A 25,103-nucleotide genomic window follows, 5' to 3' on the forward strand; every position below is an offset into this window, starting at 1 on the left:
GATGTTTCCCAGCATTCTAGTGCTTTGATTTTTAGTCTTCAGCGTTTATCTATCTATATACAAGCTGTTATGATATGGCACATGTAATTGAGTTCGTTTTATGAGCATAGATTATGTACTGAATGTGTATTTTCCTAAAGTATATAAAAACTATCCGCTGCGCATGTTGTGTGCTACTACCAAGCACGGCATTTGACAGGGCACTTGACTGAGTATGTTTAGAAGGTTCTCCCTTTAATCACTGTCAAATGTGATATTTGAACCTACCTTACATTTATAATATAAATTTCTGCAACTCACGGTACATCTATAGCAAAAAATGTCGATAAATTCCTTCAAGGGGCTACGTCCATTGGCCACGACTTGCTACATGTTCAGGAGTGGTTGAAGACAGTTTGGAGTGTGACGTTAGCAAGAAACCACTAAATGTACATCACCCCTCGATGTTAAGGAAGTGTGAGTAATAATTTACACTGAATTATTGTCAGGATCTATCAGGTAATTATCATACTTTTAAAATAGTGATTTTAAACTGATTACTTATTTCATTAGGAGTAAAGCAGAAAAGTTTAGTGGGCGGATCATGTAGTACTACAAACCAAGCGTCAAGCCAAGATCCTGTTAACGTGCCACATGTAGAAGAGATCAATATGTCAAGTAAGAAGAAAACTGCGTCAATCTACTTCATCAGAATCAGACAGAACTGGTTTCTTACCTATGTCAACAAGTTACGCAGTCCTGGAAAATGTTTTTACCGCCGCCGTAGCAAAGCAAAACGATTCAAAATTCTTCAGCAACATTAAGAGGCAGCACCGACAGTTAATTACTTTCCAGCCGTTCGATTGATTTCCTCTACTGAAAAGTTATAGTTTTATTTCTACAGAGGTTGGACGGGTAACAGGGTTGGTAAAGAAGAAATGTTAAACACAGATTGAGTTATTTCTTGTTTACGGCTTTATTTCACAATAATAACAGCAGCCTAAGAAAAAGTTATTTATTGCTAAGAGTTCGGTTCCTTCACTTTTCCTGTGAAGTATTTGCAGTTCGGGAGAAGTGGACAGAACCGTTTCGTCATTGTCTTGACAGCTTCGTATTTATGGCGTTGCAAGCGGGGAACGGCGCCAGCGACATACCTGTATTCCCTGTCAGTTATATGTGGCGAGAAGCGGCTTCCCCAACGCAATTACAATACAGCAGTAAGTAGTAAGACACAACTCGAGAGGTAAGTGCTTACATGTAACAATAACTAAAAAATAATTTTAAAATAGCGATTCGGTAATGTCATCATAACTATATTTCTATGAAGTTTAAACTAAATCAACAGAAAATAATGAGAAGCAGGCAAGCTCTTGCAATACGACTGGGAGGAAACAGGCTCGCCACTGGAAACCGTGATGCCTTTTCCTTGATATGGATAACAGGTGATGAATTTGTTTTATTTGGATTATAAAAACCTTGCTTGTAGGTTCTAGAGAAACTTGTGTGTTGGTAATTAGCTATTCCAAAACTAAAACATATTTAAAAGAAAAATTTGATACAGGAGTGTAGTATTTTTCAAATATATGTGTTTCATTAACAATAACGAAATTAGCGGGCATAAATCGGGTACATCCGCTACCGCAGTGGTTTCCAAACTGTATTATACAGAATACTAATACTTCCCATTGGTGCACAGAGTTTTCAGCAAAGGGTATTTGATATCAAACTGAGTAAGTCAATTATGAAAATTAAATTTAAAAAAATGCTGTCAACTCTGATATGGTTATCCGATTTTGCATGTGGTGGCAATATGTAACAGCAGGTAACAGCAGTATTCAACACAATGTTTTGGTTTTGCAGCCACTGTAGTATGAAATTGGGATCCATGGGATGGTGTAATTTTTTAAGGTTTTTTAATAGGAAAACGTATGGAACCGCTGCATTAGGACTAGTAGTCAAAAACTGCCTACTCTGCTCTTACACTTTTATCTTATGGAAGACAGCATGCCCTTCAGTAGGATATTACAGAACTAATTTCCCATACTGGTTGGTAGTCTATGTAGTTACAGTACGACAGTAAAATTAATGCACAATTCTGTGGAGAAATGTAATCCCTTTTACACTGGCACAACACTTATGTAATGAGCTGATTAATAAAAAGTGGTATCATGGTTCTCACCAATATATCAGAGTATGAGGGTTTCTGACTGACTCCCAGTAATAACTGTACAATCAGCATGGTCTTTTGGTTACATGCTCTGACTTCATCCACTCAAGAAGAACCATACAAAACCCACTGGATTGATAGCGAGTGGATGTGATGTATCAGCACTCCCTAGAATATGTTGCAAGGACACACTTGTTGTTAAAGACCAATCATCTCTGACATCGATAGCGGGGAAGGATCTTCAGAAATCGAAGTCGTAGGGCCACGTTCTCCAGAAAGCTGGAAACGAGTCCCGCTTTTTTACCACCAAGGATCTGAAAACGCCTGTACAGAGAATCTATGCAGTGAGCAAAGCGCAAAATCTGTATCTTCTTATTCCAAATGTGGAACTGAAATATGAGAAGCTCCATACAGAACTTATTTAATATAAAAATTGCACAAGGGTGTCGTGAACTTCCTTAACGTACACTACATTTCAGAAGGAAAAAAAAAATTGGTTGCTGACTGATTCCTATTAAATGCAACGTTTCCTGTTATTTTCCCTGTAACATAACACAGTGTTAAAACACAGTGATTCGATAATGCTTTCTTTAGGCATTTTTATGAGAAACTAGTGAATATGCCCAGATCTATTCCTCAATGGAGGGCAAGTCAATAAATTACTAGCCAGAACTACCTATAAAAGCACTACTATTGGCAGGTAGATATTGTGGGTGCTACGAGAAAGGAATGAGTCTTGTTATTTTCGTTTGTTGTGTGAATCCATGAGTTACAGGCGAGACTGGCGTCACAGGTAAGAAATTTGTACTCTTCAGAATATATTGCATAAAATATTCCGCATGCAGAGTCAGAGTAAATCGTATAATACGTGTGGCAATGCTCTCAACAAATTACTGCGTTTCATATAAAAGGAGACGTACAAATCGTGTCGTTAATGAAACAAGATCACAAGCAGATAGGTTATCTTACCATGCCTTACAAATCAGTAAACAGAAAAGAATTACATGATTGTACTTACAAACGTGCTTATTATCTTTTTCAGTTTTTTAAAAATTGTTTTATTATACAAAGGCAGGCCAGGGACACACAAAAGCTCAAAGACCTACTTCATCTATTCGTCACTGCACATGCTCCAGCTTCGTATGTTCACTATGATTTACAAGAGACAATAATTTTGTATTTTTTATAAACAAACATACTTTCTTTGGTATAAATAAAACATTTTATTCACTTATACACAGACGTTCTATGGTACATGATGCATATTGTTATTTGCTGAATCTTCTTCTATTTACATAGTTTAAAATTATTTATGTATAATATGTGTACAGCTAGCTGTAGATATCGTATTACAAAGCGCAACCTCGACGCTAGTTTTCAGATGGGGGGCAGACGGTGTGTCGAAACTCGTTGATCAAAATGTCCATTTCGTTTATCTTCAAAAGAGAAGTCCATGTACCAACGGTTCGTTTCACTCGTTTCTAGGCGTGTCCGCTGTCCTTCTTGGCAAAATTATAAACTTCTGTACAGTAGTGGAAATGAATTTGACAAGGCCGCTGTTAGTTCCACAAAACTAAGCGGTTTCTAGTAAGGCGGAAAATTATAAACAAAAAATCTTCAATGCAGCAATTTTCATTGTTCTTTGTGTGTATAGCCTTTTTCTCAGTCGGTGTTCTATCGTTAGAAAAACGATGTCAGCTCTTACAGCATGGAGAATACGTGGGAGGAGGATGCAGAGTCAACAGGCTGTCATACTACACGGCAATGTAGGCAGCACCTATGTTTACTATAGATGGCGTGTACAGTGAAACGCACATCCGTAAAGAAGGTGGTTCTTCCAATAGTGACACAAAATGATGTTCTTTCATTAGTGACACGAAATGTTTGGTTTTAATAACCATCGGACAGGACATATCTTTTTTTCAAATTGTTGATGGAACAGCAGTTGTACTTTCTGTAGGAGAAGCACATCTCAACCAAGACCGCAATCATCATACGGATTTTATGAACAAAAATGCTCCATTAAATTACTACTGCCTCTGAAAGACGCCAGCCAGTGTATGAAGCGCTTAAACTCATGCTCGCTCCTCCCACTTTATTCTGCAGTCAGAGTTATCGTCGATAGCACATTACTAACTGTACAACAAGGTAACAGCCCGACTTTTGGACTGTGGAAGATATTGAAGGACTGGAGGCGTTCAGAGACGTCGACCCCGGGTTCAGCCGCGCCGACTGGAGGAAAGGACGACATCGCAGGGAGTCCGCGATCGCTAGACCACCACCTTGTCGTCGCCGCACTTGGGAGAGGCGTCGCGCGGTTTCACCTCGAGGCCGTTCACCATCTTCTCGATGCTCTTGAGCTCACTGGCGGTGGCGGCGGGCGCGGGTGGTGGGGGCGGCGCCGCCTCCTGCTGTTGCTGGTGCGGCGGCGAAGCTGGGGGCGAGCTCGAGCCGGTGGATAGCGGTCCGAGGGGCGTCGGCTGCGGCAGTGGCCCGGGAGGCGTGTGCTGCGGGGGCGGCGCGTGCAGGTGCGATTTGGGACTGCCACCCCCGCCGGTGCCGCCTCCGGGCGTCACCGTCTCGAAGGCGGAGCCCACGGAGTTGCCGGGCAGCGAGTACGGCGCGAAGCGGCCGCCCTTGGCTCCCAGCGGGTGGTGCAGCGCGCCGCCGCCCCCGGCGCCGCCCCCGCCGGCTGTCGCGGCCGGGTGGTGCAGCGCCGAGTAGTGGCCGAAGAGCGCCGGGTGCTGCGCGGCCAGGGCCAGTTGCGCGTTAAACAGCAGCCCGGGGGCGGCGCCGGGCGCGCCGCCGGGGCCCGCAAACAGCGACAGCGGCGGGCCGGGCGCCAGCGGCGGGTACAGCCTGCAACACGAGCGACACACGTATTTGTAAAAGAACTACTCATCTCTCCAAAGGTAAAGCAGCAACCTGTAGGCTGCTGCAACACCAGTTTGCTCCCTAGCGACGCCGTTTCTTACACAACAGTATAGACCTCTCGAGTTTGCAGACCTTCAAGCAGAAAAAATGTAGCTCGGTGCACCTCGCCGTAGTCTTCACGTGAGAAACTACTGTTGCTGAGTCTCGTCGAACTGTTGCTATGCGGGAGCTTGCGCCAAGCATTGTTGAGTGTTGACGAAATAAATCTTGGGTGAACAGCCTGGTATGAGTGTGCATAGGACACAATGTTTCGGCAATCTACCACGTTTCCATCATCAGGTGCGCTGATGTACTGACCGGCGGTGGACCGGCGACAAGTATATATAGGACAATCCCCCTCCTCCCTCAGGCGCTTCCTATAAGTTGGTGCGGTCTGCGCCCCGCGCGCGGTCCAGGTACAGCGTCCGTTCTCCCGCCAGGCAGACCCTCCTGAACGAGAAGACCTAGGTCGCAGCGCCCAGACGGCGGCAGAACGGACGCTGTACCTGGACAGCGTGTGGGGCGCGGACCTCACCCACTCATAGGAAGCGCCTGAGGGAGGAGGGGGATTGTCCTATATATACATGGCGCCGGCCCACAGCCGGTCCATCAGCGCACCTGATGATGGCAACGTGGTCGATGGCCGAAATATTGTGTCCTATGCACACTCTTACCAGGCTGTTCACCTGAGATTCAAAAAATGGTTCAAATGGCTCTGAGCACTACGGGACTCAACATCTGAGGTCATCAGTCCCCTAGAACTTAGAACTACTTAAACCAAACTAACCTAAGGGCATCACACACATCCATGCCCGAGGCAGGATTCGAACCTGCGACCGTAGCAGTCACGCGGTCCCGGACTGAAGTGCCTAGAACTGCACGGCCACCGAAGCCGGCTCACCCGAGATTTATTTCGTCATAAAATACGCATGGAGAAATTGAAGAATCACATTGTTGAGTGTTGTTCACAAACCAAAAGGTAGTAGTAGAGCCGCTGGTGATGAAGGCGAACAGGTATTGCTCCTGTAACTAATTGTCAAATTCTTCTTCAGAATGGGAACGACGTGTGTTAATACAGGTCAGTGCAGGTTCTTCGACTTGCTCAGAAGATACCAGTTGCCACTTAAATAAAGTTATCAGCTAGTCAGAATTTAATCGATTGCTTCGGAACACGGTCTCAGGAACGAAAAGCAGCAGCAGCCACCTGTGTTTCATTACATTTCATTGCGTGTCCGACGGCTAAGTAATGCTCCGCCATCGCGAATTTTCCGGGTTCCAGTAATCTTGTATAGTGACAATGTTCTGCAAACCTGTCTTCAACAATGCGACCAGATTCATCATATTGATATGAATTTTACAGACTCTGCCCATTTTGCAGCTCATCTTTAAGAGAACCGAAAAGAAATTGTATCATCGAGACTGCACATCGTTCTTCAGCCGAGATTAATGCTGCTTTGGCGTTATACTACAGATGATCTACGGCTAAGGCAGGACGACGTTTATTAGATTTCGTGACACTGTGGTGAAGCATACATTGACTCGTGTATTCGCACTGTTAAGAACAGGTGTAAGGAGCATCTCCGTCTCACAAGGCTACAGCAATCTGATAGAATGTGAAATCCGCAATGGCGGTCATTTTTTAGCCCAGGAACACTCAATGAAATGTAATGACACACAGGTTGGTTGCTGCTGCTTCTCATTGCCGGGCCTACGTTGAAGAAATTCGGTGAATTTACTCTGACTGATTATCTTATTAGAAGGGACAAGGGCTGTACTCTGAGCAAATCGAGGAAGCCGGCACTAACCTATGCCAAGACTGGAAGCTCTCAATCGACGGAAAAATTTGACAATTAGTTAAAGCGGCGATACCTCGTTTTTGTTCGTCTTCACAACCGGAGGCGCTGCTTGTATCTTTTTCAATTGAGAGAGTACTCTCTGCTGGCCTATATGGACGCGCCGGCCCTAGCGTAGCATCAGTTCGATGGGAGTCGCCAATAGCAGTGTCTCATTTGAATATGACGGCTAAGTAGACAGCAGAAATACTGTGTCAACGTGACTCGAATATCTTACTGTAATTCCGAGAAGAGTATCACTAATTACTCCACCAGCAATGCTTACAAAGTCAGAAAAGTATAATCCTTGGGTGAACGAAAGAACATGAAGAATAATTACTGAATCTCCAAATGGAATAATTAAAGACAACTCTGTCTGTGGCTCAATACACTAAATTGCCTATAAAAATGAACTTGATAACATCCGATTATAGGATTATCACTGAGGGCCTGAAGAAGGTTGCTCTGGACAATGACACTCACAGGATCAAATATAAGCCAGATCCTTAAAAGAGCTCGTTGGTCGCTTTGGAGTGCCCACGATCACAGTAAATGAAATGGCCTGATTTGCTATTGCATCAGCGCAGGCTGTCCGAAGTTTTTATAAGTAATGCTGTACCACATGCAGTCATGTAACCCAGCGTGAGAACTGTGGTCGTATAAATGCGCTAACTGAGAGGGACCAGGGACGAGTGTCATTCACTGCCAGTGGCAATCGGCTTCAAACCAGACAGGAATTCTTGCTTTCAGTGAAGTCAGTTGCGTCTCTTGGAGTTTCCGAGCGAACACTGCGAATGGAGCTGCTTGCCGTTGACGTTTGGAGCATGTTACCTAGCAATAGGCTACCGATCACAGCAGCTCATGACACTGTACGCCTCCAGTTGGCCAAAGTTCACAGAAAGTGGACAGCAGTTGACTGAAGACGTTCAATGTGAGCCGATGTGTCGCGATTTTGCCTCTTTTCAAAAGATACAAGACGTCGAGAACATCGAAGGATCAGTGAGGCGTTTAAACCACAGTGTTTTGAGGGTGCAGTTAGGCCAGAGGTGCTTCTGTCATTTGGGGAGGAGAGGGAGAGGTGTTTTACTATCGGTGACACCTTCAGCTTCCCGCGAACGTAAACCAGGATGTTTGTTTCAACATACCTGGTGACCAGGTGTTCCCATTTCTTCCACATCTTTATGGTGAGCATGCCGTGGATGGTCTCGTCTTGCAAGACGGCATCAGACTTGTTCACGGGGCTCCAAGTTTCCATTCATGATCTGATGAACACTTAGGCACTCTACTGCATATCGACAGGTCCGCTAACCCATTCAATCTTAACCTCACAGAAATTGTCTGGTACCATTTGGTACAGCGGCTGAATCGTAGCAAAAAACGTCTCTGCAATTTGGTAGTTCCACGTCGTGCCATGATCAACGATTGGCTTCAGATACATATAGCATCCATTTAGGAGAATGATTCACTACATCAGAGGCCTTGGACTATACTCTCAGTATTTACGTAAGATAAAGAAAAGTTCGACAAGTGTGTGTGCACTGGTGCCAGTGGTACACCAGAGTATAAAGGACGATCAAAAAGTTTCCGTCTGAGGGCGTTGCTGACAGCGTAAATGCGACGTAGCGCGACTCCCACGCGGTCGCCTTATATAAGCGAGTGACCAGTGCGGCATTCTTGTCTTTCCGACGCGCGTGCGGTAAATGTGGATACGTGAACTGCGGCGACGTTATTACCAAACGCGTCCAAACAGGACGAACATGCTTTTATTCTTTTCTTGGCTGCCGAAGAACGAACACAGGTAGACACCAACTGAGAATGAAGAATGTGTGTGGGGAAGCATATCTGTTGAAAACCTCCATTGCATAATGGTATACCAAGTTCCATGCCGGTCACAGTTTGACACAAGACACAACACGTTCCTTGAGCACAGTATTGCAGACGACGGAAGCTGGTGGGAGACACTACAGCACCCGCCCTATAGTCCTGATCTCTTTCCATGGCATTATCACGCCTTCGGACCCTTAAAAAGGCCTTGAAGTGTCAACGATTCCTGTCGGGAGATCATGTGCAGCAGGCCATTACGGAATTGTTCACGCAGCAGAACACATTTTTTAACAAACGGCTATCTATATCCTGGTGCGTCGGTGGGACATTTGCCTCAATGCCCACGGCGGTCTTTAGTCATTGGACTGTGTGGCCTTTGAACGGAAACTTTATGATCACTTCTTTACATCATACTTGAACCCAATGCCTATGAAGGTCTGCAGACTCACATAGCAGCCGCTGGGGTACTAACTGGCATTGTTAGAAACAAAGACAAGTGGCACGTGGAAAACCCACTAGCAAGAAGCTTTGAAAATATTTAGAAAATAAAGGTTCTGTAAGAGATAATAAGGCTGTACGTGATAGTGCTGAACTGAATGCTGTGAAAGCAGTGAATATCCTCAAGGATGCAGCTACATCAGAAGTAAGTCAGATGCAAAGGACGAGTAGAAGCAGCGTAGCAACTGTGGCAGAACCAGGAGAATGAGTAAGAACATGTCGGGGACTTATTTGGGCCTCCAAGAAAGGGCAGACTGTGGGGAGAACGGGGCACGGGGCTGTAGGATCAGTGATGTCCCATTGGTTGACCCAGGTGGAACTGCGAACGACGGCGCTATGTCACCTGTGTCCCCATTCCAGAGCAGACGCGCGGTGGGTTCGAGACTGATTGGGGATGGTACAGGTGAGGACTTTTCTGATGACGTCACAGAAGAAACAATTGGAGACTGTAACGAATATATGAGCGATCCAGTATTAGAATCGTAGTTTAAAAGACCTATAGATGAGATGAGATCGAGTAAGACAGAAGGGATAGATAACATACCATCGTAATTTCTGAAACCTTTGGAGAAAGTGGCAGCCAAACAACCATTCAAGTTGCTGTGTAGAATCTACGAGACTGGCGACGTACCACTAGACTTCGAAAAAATATCGATAGCAAATGCAAACTGAGTGCAAGAACTACCACAGAATCAGCATGAAAGCTCATGCATACAAGTTTCTGACAAGAGTAATACAAGTAAAAGTTGAAAAGAAAATTGTTGATCTGTTAGATGACGATCAGTTTGGCCTTATGAAAGGTAAACGCACCAGAGAGGCAGTTCTGACTTTGGACTTGGTAATGGAAACGAGAAAGAAGGAAATCAAAATCCAGGAAAAGCGTTTGACAATATGAAATGGTGCAAGATGTTCGGAATTCTGAGAAGAATAGGAGGAATCTACACCGAAAGTGGGTGATGCACAATGTGTACAAGAACAAGGAGGGAACAATAAGATTAGAAGACCATGAACGGAGTGCTCGGATTGAAAAAGGTGTAAGAGAGGGATGAAGTCTTTCGTCCATATTATACAATCTACACATCGAAATAGAACAGGGAAATAAAAATAAGGTTTAAGAATGAGATTAAAACTCACGATGAAAGGATATCGATGATGATTCGCTTATCACGTTGTTAGCTTCAATAAAGGTGAAGAAAAAGAAATGTAATGAGAAGCAGCTGAAATGAGAACAGCAAGGAACTTGGTATTAAAATTGATGATCAGAAAGTAGACTAAAGTAAGGAATTCTGCTACGGTGGACGCAAATTATCCATGACGTTCTAAGCAAGGAGGATATGAAAGGCAGAGTAGCATATGGAACGACGGCATTACTGACCAAGAGAAAGCCACTGGTATCAAACGAAGGTCCCAATTTGGGGAAGAGAATGTACGTTTAGAGCATAGCACTTACAGGTAGTAATCATGGACAGTGGGAAAGTGAGAATCGCAGCATGTGGTACTTGGTGCTACAGAAGAATGTTGAAAATTTGGTGGTATGATAAAGTAAGGAATGAGGAGGTCCTGCTCAGAATCTGAGAGGCAATAAATATATGGAAAACACTGACAAGAAGAAGGGAGAATATGATAGGAGATGCCTTAAGATGCCTGGGAATAATCTCCATGGTACTACAGGAAGCTAGAGAGGGTAGCAACATACAACTAAAAGAAAAAAAAAGTTTCAGAACGATCCGCTTCTAGATATGTAGATGTTGTCCTCGGCAATTGGTGATACGCTGACACAGACGTTAATAATGTCAGCGTAGGTCGTAGATGTAGAATTCTGCAACAAGGGATTCGTGAAGACATAGCTTCCTTAATACTGAGGTGTCCCGCTGGTAGTGATTAGGAGCTACCAGTAAGCCATCTGATGCGGTGGTAGTGTAGATGATCAACAAGTGTACTACATGGTTTAAGGGTTTTAATTGCAAATTATTCTACTACTATGTGAAATACGGCTCGCATAAGATTCTACGTGGTTTTAGAAAAATACCTGATGACGCATGAGGACACAGTTACTCGCCGGATTCATGCTATAGTCAAGAGGCGGAGTTAATCGGCAGAAGCCTGATGTCACCTTAGGATGACTAATTTTTACGTTCGTGAGCTTTCTTAGGATATAACCGTAATACTCATAATATCAGTTGTAAGAGGTCCATGACTAAGGAATTTGTTGGTAGCGCACTCGAGCAGACGTAATTTCTATGGATTGCTCACGCGCTGCCTGCGATATGTAAACTATAAGAGAATCTCAGACCAGAGAGCACTGTTGTCAGCAGTAGGAACTGTCTGGAGTAGGAGTAAGTAGTAGCTAGTATTGTATCAAGTCCCACGAAAATGTTTTAAAAAATCTCTTAATAATAATCATTCTTTAAAAAATTAACTTTTGACAATCATTCATCTCAATTTAAAGAATTTACTAATTTTTCCAATCCATGGTCATTCCAATTATTGTAAATAAAAATCAGTTGTTCGTTTTATACATGACAAATCTATCGGCCAGCATTGGACTGGGCTGTGCCAGAAAAATTTCTTATAGGAGCAGATATATATGCGTTATCCGGCGACCTTATTCAGGTAAGAGTTTTCAGTTTAAGTGTAACCTGCCAACAGAAAAATTCCAAAACCTCCCAACAGTAAAAATATAATTATTTATAACATTCACATCCAGCGTAACCTCCCAATAAAAAATTCCGTAACCTACCAATAATACAATGTGACTAATCTCTCAATAAAATTGTGGCTCACTTATAACATTTCAATAATTGAATGTGAATTTAAAGTGGTAAATTTGGACGTCAGCAGTGATGCGTCATGGCCCTGAAAGATCATTCTAAATAAACTGAAAATTCTTACCTCAATAAGGTCGCCGGATAACGCATATATATCTGCTCCTATAAGAAATTTTTTCTGGCACAGCCCAGTCCAATGATGGCCGATAGATTTGTCATGTATAAAACGAACAACTGATTTTTCTTTACAATAATTGGGATGACCATGGATTGGAAAAATTAGTAAATTCTTTAAATTGAGATGAATGATTGTCAAAAGTTAATTTTTTTAAGAATGATTATTTTCATGGGACTTGATATAACAAAAGTATATATGCGAGAGGCAGCTTTTACCTCATACTACATCGCTCAGGCACCGCCATCGTTCCCCACGACCGGCCCAGCCAACTCCACACACACGACTCCTAGCTACTACTTACTCCACTGCTACACAGTTCCTGCAGCTCTCAACACTGATCTCTGGTCTGAGATTCTCTTACAGCTTACATATCGCAGGCAGCGCGTGAGCAATCCATCGAAATTACATCTGGTCGAGTGCGCTAGCAACAAATTCGTTAGTGATGGACCTCTTACACAGTGGTCAGTGTAGATATGTGAAACAAATTTATCTCTCTTTCCGCACAGTATTGTGACAGTAGAAGAGGAGGTACTCACCCGTGGGGGTAGAGGTAGGGCAGCAGGTGGGGCGGCGGGTGAATGGGCGGCCCCACGGAGATGTTGGGCGCCGGGTAGTCGCCGGCGGCGGCGGCGGCGCCCTGGGGCGGCGAGCCGCGGCTGAAGGCGGCGGCGGCCACCGTCGACTCGGAGCAGCTCGAGTCGCTGCCGTCGCGCTCGCTGTCGTCGTGGTGGCCGAGGGGCGGGGGCGGCACGGCGTGGCCGTGCGCGTGCTGGTGCTGGTGCAGCCGCCGCCGCAGCGCCGCCTCCTCGCCCGCAGACATGTCGGGGGCCGAGCCCGCTGCGGACAGCGAGAACCACGCTGAGGGCCGGCCCGTCAGGGCCCGTCTCCACACCAACAACACACTCACACTCAACACACAGTGCCGCGTTTCCTCCCTTGTACCTGGCAGACTGCTTAAACTTACTTACACCGAAGGGCCAAACAAACTGGTACAGCTGCCTAATATCGTGTAGGACCCGCACGAGCACGCAGAAGTGCCGCACACGACCTGCCATGAACTCGACTAATGTCTGAAGTAGTGTTGGAGGGAACTGACACCATGAATCCTGCAGGGCTGTCCAAAAATCCCGAAAAGAGTATAAGGGGATGGAGATCTCTTGCACGTTACAAGGCATCCCAGATGTGCTCAATATTATGGGGAGTCTGGCGACCAGCGGAAGTGTTTAAACTCATAAGAGTGTCTCTGGAGCCACTCTGTAGAAATTCTGGACGCGTGAGGCGTCGCATTGCCCTTCTGGAATTGCCCAAGCCGGTCGGAATGCACAAGGGACACGAATGGATGCAGGTGATCAGACAGGATGCTTACGTACGTGTTCCTTGTCAGAGTTGTATCTACACGTATCAGGGGTCCCGTATCACTCCAGCTGCACACGCCCCACAACATTACAGAGCCTCCACCAGCTTGAACAGTCGCCTGCTCACATTCAGGGTTCCCATACAAGTCTATCTGCTCGATACAATTTGAAGCGGTACTCGTCCGACCAGCCACCATGTTTCCTGTCATCAACAGTTCAATGTCGCTGTTGACGGGTCAGTCTGGAACCGCGCGACCGCTACGGTCGCAGGTTCGAATCCTGCCTCGGGCATGGATGTGTGTGATGTCCTTAGGTTAGTTAGGTTTAAGTAGTTCTAAGCTCTAGGGGACTGATGACCTCCGATGTTAAGTCACATAGTGCTCAGAGCCATTTGAACCATTTTTTTCTAGGGGACTGATGACCTCAGAAGTTAGGTCCCATAGTGCTACGAAACACATTACAGCAAAGTCCTGACAAAAGGTAACTAGAACTTTGACTCCACCATCGGAAAACGTAATTCTCCGCTCCACAGCAGTTTGAGCAACACTCTATATGCTGTATCGTCAGTTTTGCCGCGTGTGGAAACCAGGCTTGGGGAAATAAAAAACTTCCAGGTCGGTTGTCGAATCCAAAGGCGAAGTCACGTAGCCGGCCAGTGTGGCCGAGCGGTTCTAGGCGCTTCAGTCTGCAACCGAACGATCGCGAGGCGTAAAACTTTGTGTCGTGGTGTCATCAAGGGTACACGAGCGGGCCTTCATCTCCGAAAGCCCATATCGATGATGTTTCGTTGAATGGTCTGCACGATGACACTTTTTGATGGCCAAGCACTGAAATCTGCAGCAATTTGCGGAAGGATTGCACTTCTGTCTTGTTAAACGATTCTCTTCAGTCGTCGTTGGCCTCGTTCTTGAAGGATCTTTTTCCCGCCTCAGCGATGTCGGAGATTTGATGTTTTACCGAATTCCTGATATTCATGGAACATTTATGAAATAGTCGTGCGAGAAAATCCCCACATCATCGCTATCTCGGAGACGCTGTATCCCACCGCCCGTGCGCCGGATATAAAACCACGTCCAACCTCACTTAAATCTTGATAACCTGCCGCTGTAGCAGCAGTAACCGATCTAACAACTGCGCCAGGCACTTGTTGTCCTATATAGGCGTTGCCGACCGCACCGCCGTATTCTGTCTGTTTACATATCTCTGTATTTGAATACGCATGCCTATACCAGTTTCTTTAGCGCTTCAGTGTAGATATGATATTTTCCTCCTGGACCGTTGTTAATTGTATTTATTCAAAGTCGCAATTTCGGCTTACTTGCCATTTTCGAGTGATAGCTGCAACAACATAAATTACGAAAAGAACAGTCCTCTTAAAAAAATCACAACCACAGTTAATATATATATATATATATATATATATATATATATATATATATATATATATATCCCTTACCTCACTATGAAATATCTGTACACCTATACACAAACACCAAAACTTTTGTAGATGTGGGTAATATAACCATAAATCTTATGAGCACGAACAAAGGGCTAAGAGAAAGATGCTATATTTCTCCAATACTCTTCTGTAAATGCATAGATGAAGTGATCAGTGAATGGAAAGGGTTCAGTGAAAAAGGAATAGTTTTAGATCGTAACACTAGACGAAATGAAGTTTTGTATTCAGATGACCCTGACTGAAAAAAGTTACAGTAGTTAATCTCACGTTACAACCTCAAATTCTCTGTAGTGATCCCATTTCGAGGCATACAATCAATAAGTTCAGAGGAAGTCGTGAATAACAGAATCTCAAACCAAGTTCAACATTTTAAATATAATGGATGCGACGTAACTATGAGTATGACTTTAACCTGATTAAAAACTAAATAAATGTACTTCCATACGTGGAACTATCGCAAAATGTTTGCAGAACAAAGCCAGAAAAGTAAAGGGAAGCACGAATGACAACAAAACACCAAGTCAGAGTTCAACAAATGAGGGAAAGGACGTACACAATAAGACCGTAAAAGGAGCTAAGGTATAAGGAAAGATCTAGGAATAAATAACCTAAACTAAAAAATAAAAGAAGGTATGGGTAAATGGAAGGAACACTTAGACTGTATGGGAAGAGGAGTCCCGCTAAAAGCTCTCAGTGACAAATGCATGAAGAAACACAGAAAGATCGTACAAGACATGTAACGGAACAGGTAATTTGCTCAATAGATGACGTTAAGAGGAAGAAGAAAAAGACGTAGTAGGACGAAAATAAGAATTATGTCAATATACAATCGTTCCTCATAAGAGGATTCGGTCCTTATGTCAATCATGTGTTATACGCATAGCATATGTGTACGTGAGTGTCGTGAGGACAATGTCCTCTTAAAAGGAACAATTGTACTTTGACACATTTCATAGTGAGATAAGAAGAAGAATATATTTTTAAAAGGATAATTTTATTCGTGTGGAAAGAAAATTTTCAAGAAAAGAATGTATCCCTATGATTTAACGTGTCTCTAAGCAAATTATTTTGTTACAGCTGTCATCTGAGAACGGCATAACAGGCCGAAATCGTGATTGTATATAAATACATGTAATAACAGTCCAGGCAGAAAATGTTGCCATTTGTAAGGTACTGCAAGATATTAACGCAGGAAAACAGAAGATAGTAAATTCGCTTAGGTTAGGGGCTGCCAAGATTCGAAGTTCTTCCTAGACGGTCACGAAACCTTGATCGTGCGAAAAATAGAAATAACTCTCATTTTTTTAGATTAACTTCAGACTCACTCTAGAAGAGTCTGGTATATATTGACAGGATATACCTACAATGATATATCACATCGAAGACTGTACTAAAATGTCTAAATATGAAGCTGTAGTTTGCTTCAACATAGATTGCAAACAAAATAAACAATAAACACAGCTCTCTGGAAAGTACTACGACAAATTAAATTATATTTCAAATACAGTTCACAGCTGACACTCCCAATATCCTACGCCATGAAAGCAACAAGATATACAAATGGGGTTTAATTTTTTCCTTAAGCTATATTGTTTTTTTAAGTATATCATGTCACTTCACTTTATCGTACACATTTTGTTACATCTCATTCTTTGTTTAGCTAGAAACCACTTTATGACTCAAATTTTCAGAACGATGGTTGGCTATATAGTGCTGATCTGTCAAACGACCTGCGCTAGAGAATCAACAGGGCACACCCTGATGAAAAAATGATAAAGAAATATATACTATCCGTGTCAAGTACCTCACAGGAGGAGGAACTGGGATTTGTGTTGAGACGGAACAAAAAAACGGCAAACAGTATTCCCAGAATATTAAGTCAGACTAAAAAAATGAGAGTTTGAAGCAAACGTTTGTTCGTGTTTGCTGTTGTCACCGAGGCACCAGGCTGTGGCCTGCAGCGTGCTGTTGCACCCTACCTTTCTATTACTGTAACCAATTTGCCCAAATGTTGTCCGTGGAAATCGGTGTGGAACGGAATGGTTCAATAACAAGGAGAACGAAATTATGCAAAAGAGACACTGTACAGAACAACCAAAATTCGACACTACAGTTTCCAGCACCCAGGAAACTTTTGTTTCAGTACATTTATTTACTTGATTTGCTAGTCTCCTCGTTTCCCAGCGTCCTTAATGACTATTGCGTCTTTGGATGTGCTGCTGGACGATAGGACCAGCCAAGCGCAATATCACCACAAAAAAAAAAAAAAAAAGAGTGCCGTGTACGTATAAATGTTTTGAGGCCCCCCCCCCTTGGAATTTTGAGTGCAGTGTTGCTGTTCATTGATGAATTTTCGTATGCTTCTGTATGTAATTTCCCGTGCTCCAAAAAACCTCTGGTTTTTTACCCTTATGTGGCTGATATCTTTGGTACAATGCTACGGCATTAGCAATTGCTGTATAATTTAGGTTTGTTTGGTTTACAGTGCTCATGGAAAATTATGCTGCTTCTTTCGGCTTACCTTTTAAATAACAAGATAATCTACCTATCAGAAACACTGAGCGGATAACCATCAATCCTGTGGAATATGGTAAGTTTTTGTGTCAGCTAGAAAACTTAGCTCTCGTGCCATGGTACGCCTCGAAACTGTTCAACTAATTTACGGTATACACGAAATGCCAGAGCGTAAATTTTTAAGGCGTATGATTGTCAGGATTTCGAATATGGAGACTTAGCAATGGGAGAACCGTTGACTGAGTGGGCAAAAGACATCAGTTGTTCGGGCACCAACACATCTCAGTAACAATATCACTACCTGAACAGCTTCATCGATTATGCATTAAACAGTATTCCTTGTTGTCACAAAATCACAATAGCTGGATTCGAAAATCAACTTTCCCACTTGCGGCGTCATTATCCCACGCCACAGTAGCGACGTATCGCCAGAAGCGTTCGCTGTGCGCCGGAGTTGGGACTCACCGGAGTGGGCATGGTGCAGGTGTAGCGGGGGCGGGTCTGCGCCGGTGCCCACCACGTCGAGCAGGCGGTCGTCCTCGTCCGCCGCCGCGGCCGCCGCCGCAGCCGCCGCCACCGCGGCCGCCTGGCGCGCCTTCAGCTCGGCTCCCACGCCCCCCGCGGGCCCGCCGCCCCCACCTCCGCCCCCGCCGGGCTGGTGGTGGCCGCCCCCGGGCATGCCGCCGCCTCCGCCGCCGCCGCTGTCCGATACGGGATGCCTCTGAGCTGCCAGTAGCGCCTGCCTTCTGCAACAAGCCAACGTGTCTCAGCGCCTGTTCAGCACTCTCCTACCGACATTCTACATCTCCGTGTCTAAATCTTACTGGTACAGAAAACGCAGACGTTATAACACACCACATATGCAAGCAGACGAATGCTGCTATAAATCATGACATTTCAATATGGTAGATACGACTCCAAAGTACGTTAGGGAGACACGTCTGAGGCGCTGAAGTCATGGGCTGTGCGGCCGGTCCCGGTGGAGGTTCGAGTCCTCCCTCGGGCATGGGTGTGTGTGTTTGTCCTTAGGATAATTTAGGTTAAGTAGTGTGTAAGCTTAGGGACTGATGACCTTAGCAGTGTCGCTACACAACAACCTAGCAGTCAGTATGGTTTTCAATAATTATGAAAGAAAAAGAAAATATGATACTCTCCTCAAAATCACCAAGCATACACACAAACACTTAACGTTTCTAGAGGAAATAAATTTCCTAAACGAGACCGCGATCATTATGAATTTTTGTGAATTAATCCGACTGGATCGTTTAGTATTAGGCTACCATATATATATATATATATATATATATATATATATATATATATATATATATATATATACACAAAAGGTTGTTCTGGCTATCGCCTGCATAAAATCTATGACTAAGGTTAAATGAACATAAAAAATGGTTCAAATGACTCTGAGCACTATGGGACTTAACATCTGAGGTCATCAGTCCCCTAGAACTTAGAACTACTTAAACCTAATTAACCTAAGGACATCACACAGATCCATGCCCGAGGCAGGATTCGAACCTGCGACCGTAGCAGTCGCGCGGTTCCGGACTGCGCGCTCAGAACCGCGAGACCACCGCGGCCGGCTAAATGAACATAAGAGTGAGAGGTGTTAGTTATACATTATCAGGTTATAAAAAAATGAAAAACTAAATAAAGGAATTTTTTTTAAAAATTCGGTCTCTAAAACTTAAGCAGTGCAGTAACTGTCAACTCAACACAAAATAATTTTAAGATGTTTCAAGTGCTAGGCAAGAGGTGGTGCCTTCACTTTTTACCTTGTTTTTTTCCCCTCTCAGATCCTACTTACAAAATAATAGACAGTCTTTAAAATAATAAACATTCACAGTTAAATTATTATTTATATGTGTATTATTATTTAACTTTGAATGTTTGCTGTTTTATAAGTGTGGCATATCAGGAAACTAATCATTCACAGTTAAATTATTATTTATATGTATATTATTATTTAACTTTGAATGTTTGCTGTTTTATAAGTGTGGCATATCAGGAAAAGAGAAGACAACGTCCATCACTCTAGTGCCACTCTCATCTAGCACTCACATGTTTTGAATTTCTTTTAACAGGGCTGACAGTTGACGTTCCGCTTAAGCGCAAGCTTTACTGATACTGACAGCTAACGTTGTCTAAGAAGTTCTAAATTTTGTTCAATGAACTTTTTAAAACTGTTTGTCTTTTTAATTTTTTCCATATTTTGGAGCCTGATGATGTGTAACAAATACCTCTCACTCTAATGTTCCTTTAATCTTAATTACAGTGTGATGATGGCAGTAGCCGAAACGACGATGTCAAAAAGACCTATATTGAGCGATATATACGATTTTGTTCACAAGAAGATCCTATTTTGGCTTCGTGTCCTCTTCTGTGGTGAACTGCCAGCGCCGTTATTGTCACTCAGGGAAACCCTGCTCTGCCCCTAATACTGACCACCTCCAGCGGTTCAGCGGTGAGTGTAAGAAGACGGATGGTGGGGCTATGCACAGTGACGATGAGCAGTGTACCACATGACACTCCAGGCAATAGCACCATTCAGCCGCTTCCGTCTGTGGCGAGCGCTCCACAATGTAGTCTAAGTATGGTGAATACACTCAGCTATTGTAGTGTTCATTATGGAGGGATAAATCAGACACGTCTAGCATTACGCTAAGAAAGGAAAACGATAGCTTGCCAAGCACATTAATTTTTTCTAGGGAGAATCAGATGCAAAAGCAATGGACCGTTTGTCACTCACCGAAGCTTTGCCATTTACCAAACTAGACAGTGGCTGGAGTGTACGGCGTGGGGCAAGGACGGAGACCACTCTACGGAGGCCGCAAAATACGTTCCGTGTCTCTCTCTCTCTGTCTTATTCTCTCTCTGTCTCTCTGTTTGATTCTTTCCGCGCATAACGCGTCTTCTTATTTTTACACTTCAAAAACGAAGATCGGAAGCTGACGCCGAACAATCGCGAATAGATCCTTTCGTCTCTGTGACACCAAGAGAGACACTGTTTAAGCGAGTAAATAGTATGACAGACACAAGACGCCAACGTCGATTCCCACAGTAAAGTTTGCAAAAAGGCGGGCAGGAGCAAGACTTATTTATCCCCAGAGCTGACAGTAATTTTCCCTCACTGGAATAATCAGAACAGAATAGAACTAGTTTCGCGGAGACAACGGTAAAGCTATATGAAGCAGAAGTATTATTTCCAGCTGCTTATAACTCGAAAACATGCAGGGTGAAGAAAACCGTACGTAACAAATTACAGACGACCAGTAATAGACGAAAACTCCCTGCCTTTTCTCTGTAGATACTGAATCACAGTGCGGTGGAAGAAAATGACAAAGAGTAAGGCTACCAGTTACATTTTAAGTACTTTTTTTAACTGCAGCAATGTTACAACAGTCATAACTCAATAGTACCTCATCCAAATAGAAAAAAATATACGTAGCGAAAGGACTGTATACAGAAGTAAAAGTTCTTGGTATTTCACTAATAAATGAAAAAATATTGGAAGATACTATATATTTCACATGGTTTTTAAAAGTGGGACAAAATTTCAAGGTGGACAAGAATCGGCCATAAAACGCTCGTGGCATTCACTTCGAGTGATTTCGTGAAATTCCGTAGCTGTAAGTGGTGAGACATGGATATGAATATAATATTGAAAGTTGCTGAAATGTAAGCCATGGTATTTTCTACTGTGTCTGTTGGCTTGAATACGTCAAATTTTTCACCTGTTATCAGAGAAATTAGACCGATTATGCTGGTGGCCAACCAACTCGTACTCTTCTGATCCAATTCCCATCATATCGCACTGAATGAGGTTAGTTTGGTGGGATGGAGACCTTTCGTGAAAAATGGCTGCTATCTAATAACCGTCATGTATCAGCGTGTCTTTCAGGGGCTATTGAACTTAGTAAGTGTAATAAAATGCACTGAAAATTGAAACTTTTAATTACATAGGTAATTTTAGCTCGTGAAACAAGATTCGTTGGAGTCGGAAACATTAAGAGTTTAGAAAGTCAAAAATATTTATGAAGAAAAATATATACTGTGTTGTTGCTGGAGACAGCTTCCTTGTTTCAGTAACATAATATTGCGAGCGATGCGAGTAATTTGCTGGGGCAGCTGCGTAGATGGTGGCAGGGCATGACATGGCGAGAGGGGCCGTGGAACGCCTTTATTGATATTGCTGGCGCGCCACTTCCAATAACGTCGTAGGAAGTCACCTGTCTGTGGGGGTGTCGGAAACAAAAATTGATTCCTCCACGGGGGAAACAGCTGTGGGAACCGAAACAAGGCATCCTCTTGCTTACCTCGGTGATCAGAAGAAGTTAAGCGCAGGACGACTTTCACGTCAGTATTTTCAACAAGAGGGATACGTTTTAAACAGTGAGAAGCGTTCTAAGTGTGTAATGTAAGTATAAGTAGACTTAACCTAAGTGACAGCGAATTATCGCTAGGCTATTCTCAATCAAATGCGCGAAACAAACCACGTATTACATAATGTGGCTGATAATATTTCAACAGTTTCGGGCTGTCTCACTGAAAATTCAAATCAAATAACCACAGCTTGCAAAGTATGTCACCTGTATCCGGGTTTTGATGTATACGAGTATCTATGCAGTGCATCTGGTATCATAAAATGCACGGAGGTACAATTAGCTGTCCATGTATCAGAGGGAAAGAAACGTTAGTGTTACTCAATGGCAAAATAGAAAGTCATGACAGTGTTTGATTCTGTCCAAAGGAGAACGGTATTTGATGACAAAGCGTATAATTCATACTGGTACAGAAGCTGTTGTCGAACGCGAGTTTCGTGGACCTCTAAATGGAATTGCCTGCAAGATGTAACATTGATGAAGAATAACCGATAGACACCCATAGGGGTGGCCCAGTTGTCAAAACGTTAAGACTTACGTATGGGAGGAGGTAGGGTGGTTGGTTGATTTGGGGGAAGAGACCAAGCAGGTTTAGGGAAGGGTGAGGAAGGAAGTCGTCCGTGCCCTTTTAAAGGAACCATCCTGACATTTTCTTATAGCGACCTACGGAAAACACGGAAAACGTAAATGAGGATGGCTGGTCGTCCTCCCGAACGCGAATCCAGTGCCCTAACCACTGCATCACCTCGCTCAGTATTGTCAATGGACAACGTTATGGTTCAAATGGCTCTGAGCACTATGGGACTCAACTGCTGTGGTCATCAGTCCCCTAGAACTTAGAACTACTTAAACCTAACTAACCTAAGGACATCACACACATCCATGCCCGAGGCAGGATTCGAACCTGCGACCGTAGCAGTCGCACGGTTCCGGACTGCGCGCCTAGAACCGCGAGACCACCGCGGCCGGCGACAACGTTATGAACAGCACTGTACAGGACATCATTAGGTATGGTAAGAAACTGGGTTCTGATACTGTCTTTTTAGCATCCTTAATGAGGTTGAACGGTCGAGGTATACTTGCGACGTCACGTTACCCCACAACCAGTAATCAGAGGATTGAGGTCTGGGGACCTGGGATGCTAAGCATGACGGAAGCAGTGGCTCAGCACGCGATCCTCACCAAACGATGTGCGCAAGAGATCTGTCATATGTGTAGCAATATGGGCTGAAATGCCATCTTGCATAAAAGCCCTAGGAATGGTCTGACTCCCTCTCTCACTACAGCTCATTTTATATATGTTTCTCAAACGGCATCACCGACGTGTTGTTGCCCAGCGCCAACTGTTGGCCAGTTTCTGTGTTCGTTTTTGATTTCAATAAAACCACATGTCACTTCACGCACGTGTGTCAATTTTTACCTCACTAACTATATTATTCAGTGTACTCGTTTTCGCTCGAATATGACCATTCAAATACTGGAATATTCCTAACCAGCAAATGATTTCCTCCCTAGCGATAGCCATTTTACATGAACGTAGATATCTTCAGTCAATAAAAACAGTATAAAATATATCCTGTTATTTCATATGTTTGGTGTAAACAGTGCTTTGCCTGCTCTCTTCTTCTTACGTTCAGACTCCAATCTAGTGTGGCTGCGCGATTATCGCTAAGACGTCACCGTATGTGTACTTGGAACGATTTACAACGCTGCGAGCTCGTTTTGTGTACGCGCTTTAGTCTCACCTAGCTGTAAGCAAGCGCCGCATGTACATGTAGAGGATGTGAATCGAAATTAGGAGCCGGCGTTCGGTACAAATTGGCGTCGCGTCGAGGTTACACACGACTACCCAGAGGCGGTACTCGCCTGCGATACTCGGGCCGGGCGGGTGTCGTGTTTAGAAAGCGGCTGGTGTGAGCGGCTCGGCACGGCTAATGAACGCAGGCGACAAAACCGGCGCTAACAAGGCTCGAGGGTGCTCAGCCACTTTGCGCTCGTAGCTGCGCCTGCGCAGTTGGACGCCCGCTGCCCGCGCGGCCGCCGACGACTTGGAGTCAGGTGCGCTGGGCCCTTGTGAAGTTCGCTTCCAGAAGTAAAAACGTGTACAGTATTAATATCAGGTCACTTTTCTTGGTAATAACTGAGTACAGCGAACGTGAATACAACAACGAAACACCATCTTTTGAAACGCGTTTCGAAATTTCGCCTTATCTTACTTCGCAAATCGCCACACAGTACAACAGGGAGAGTACCCTGTACCGATCTTAGCATTCCTTTTCTTTTTCCACTCGCAAAAACAGCGAGGGAAAAACGACTGTGTAATTGACTCCGTGTGTGCCCTAATTTCTCTCATCTTGTCTTTTGGTTCTCATGCGGTATGTTAGATGGTAACAGTAGAATCGTTCTCAGGTCAATAACTATTGCCGGTTCTCTAAGCTCTCTCGACAGCGTTTCGAAAAAAGAACCACGGTCTAACGTTTGAATTCATAGAGCATTTCCGTAATATCGCATGTTGATCGGACCTACTAGTAACAAGTATAACAGCACACCTCTCAGTTGTTTCGCTGTCTTCCTTTAATCTGACTTAGTGATGATCCCAAACGCTTGAGCATTACTCAATAATTGGTCACACAAGTGTTCTGCACACTGTCTCCTTTACAGAGCAACTGCACTTTCCCAGAATTCTCTTCTTCCCTACACCCGACTTTACGTCCTCGTGCCGTTTCATGTCGCTTTTGCAACATTACGTCTTGATGTTTGACAGACGTGACTACGACAAGCTGTTCATTACTAATGCTGTATGTGAACATTAAAAGAGCGCTTCCCTACTCATATTCACTAATTTACATTTTCCCATGTTTGAAGCTCCCATTCATCACTTCAAAGCATGTTTAAAGTATAACGTCTCACGAAGAAAGGTTCATTAAAAAAGTAGTGAAAGCTCGAAATGAGGAAGAAAATCGGCCGTGACGTTTCAAAAGAACTACATCGGCCTTTGGCTTCCGTGATTTAAATCACGAAAAACCTAAATCTCCACCCGAATACGCTGCGCCACGTGGCTCGATCAGATGGAATGTTATCGATTTACAATTTGAGCGCTTCAGTTGTCTTTAGTACTTCAGTCAAAAACTTCGCGTTCTCCTCCTAAGCATGCGTTATTATTCTGCATTCTGTTGAATGAAGGATATCGCATTCAGTATAAAAATAACGACAACGTAA

At 43.8% G+C, this 25,103-nt stretch overlaps 1 protein-coding gene across 1 annotated transcript in view; it reads right to left on the reverse strand.

Annotated features, from left to right (window-relative positions):
- Positions 1-956: 956 nt before the first annotated feature.
- LOC124545846 (optomotor-blind protein-like) overlaps positions 957-25,103 on the reverse strand; it is a 493,801-nt gene continuing 469,654 nt past the window's right edge. The window contains exons 7-9 of the mRNA XM_047124804.1: positions 17,953-18,233; positions 12,696-13,017; positions 957-5,005 (exon numbers count right to left, since the gene is read on the reverse strand). Coding sequence (XP_046980760.1) covers positions 4,417-5,005; positions 12,696-13,017; positions 17,953-18,233 — 1,192 coding nt within the window. The 3' untranslated portion in view covers positions 957-4,416. The remainder of the gene's footprint in view (positions 5,006-12,695; positions 13,018-17,952; positions 18,234-25,103) is intronic.

Source organism: Schistocerca americana, chromosome 8, assembly GCF_021461395.2.
Source record: "Schistocerca americana isolate TAMUIC-IGC-003095 chromosome 8, iqSchAmer2.1, whole genome shotgun sequence".
In the NCBI taxonomy this organism is placed as follows: domain Eukaryota; kingdom Metazoa; phylum Arthropoda; class Insecta; order Orthoptera; family Acrididae; genus Schistocerca; species Schistocerca americana.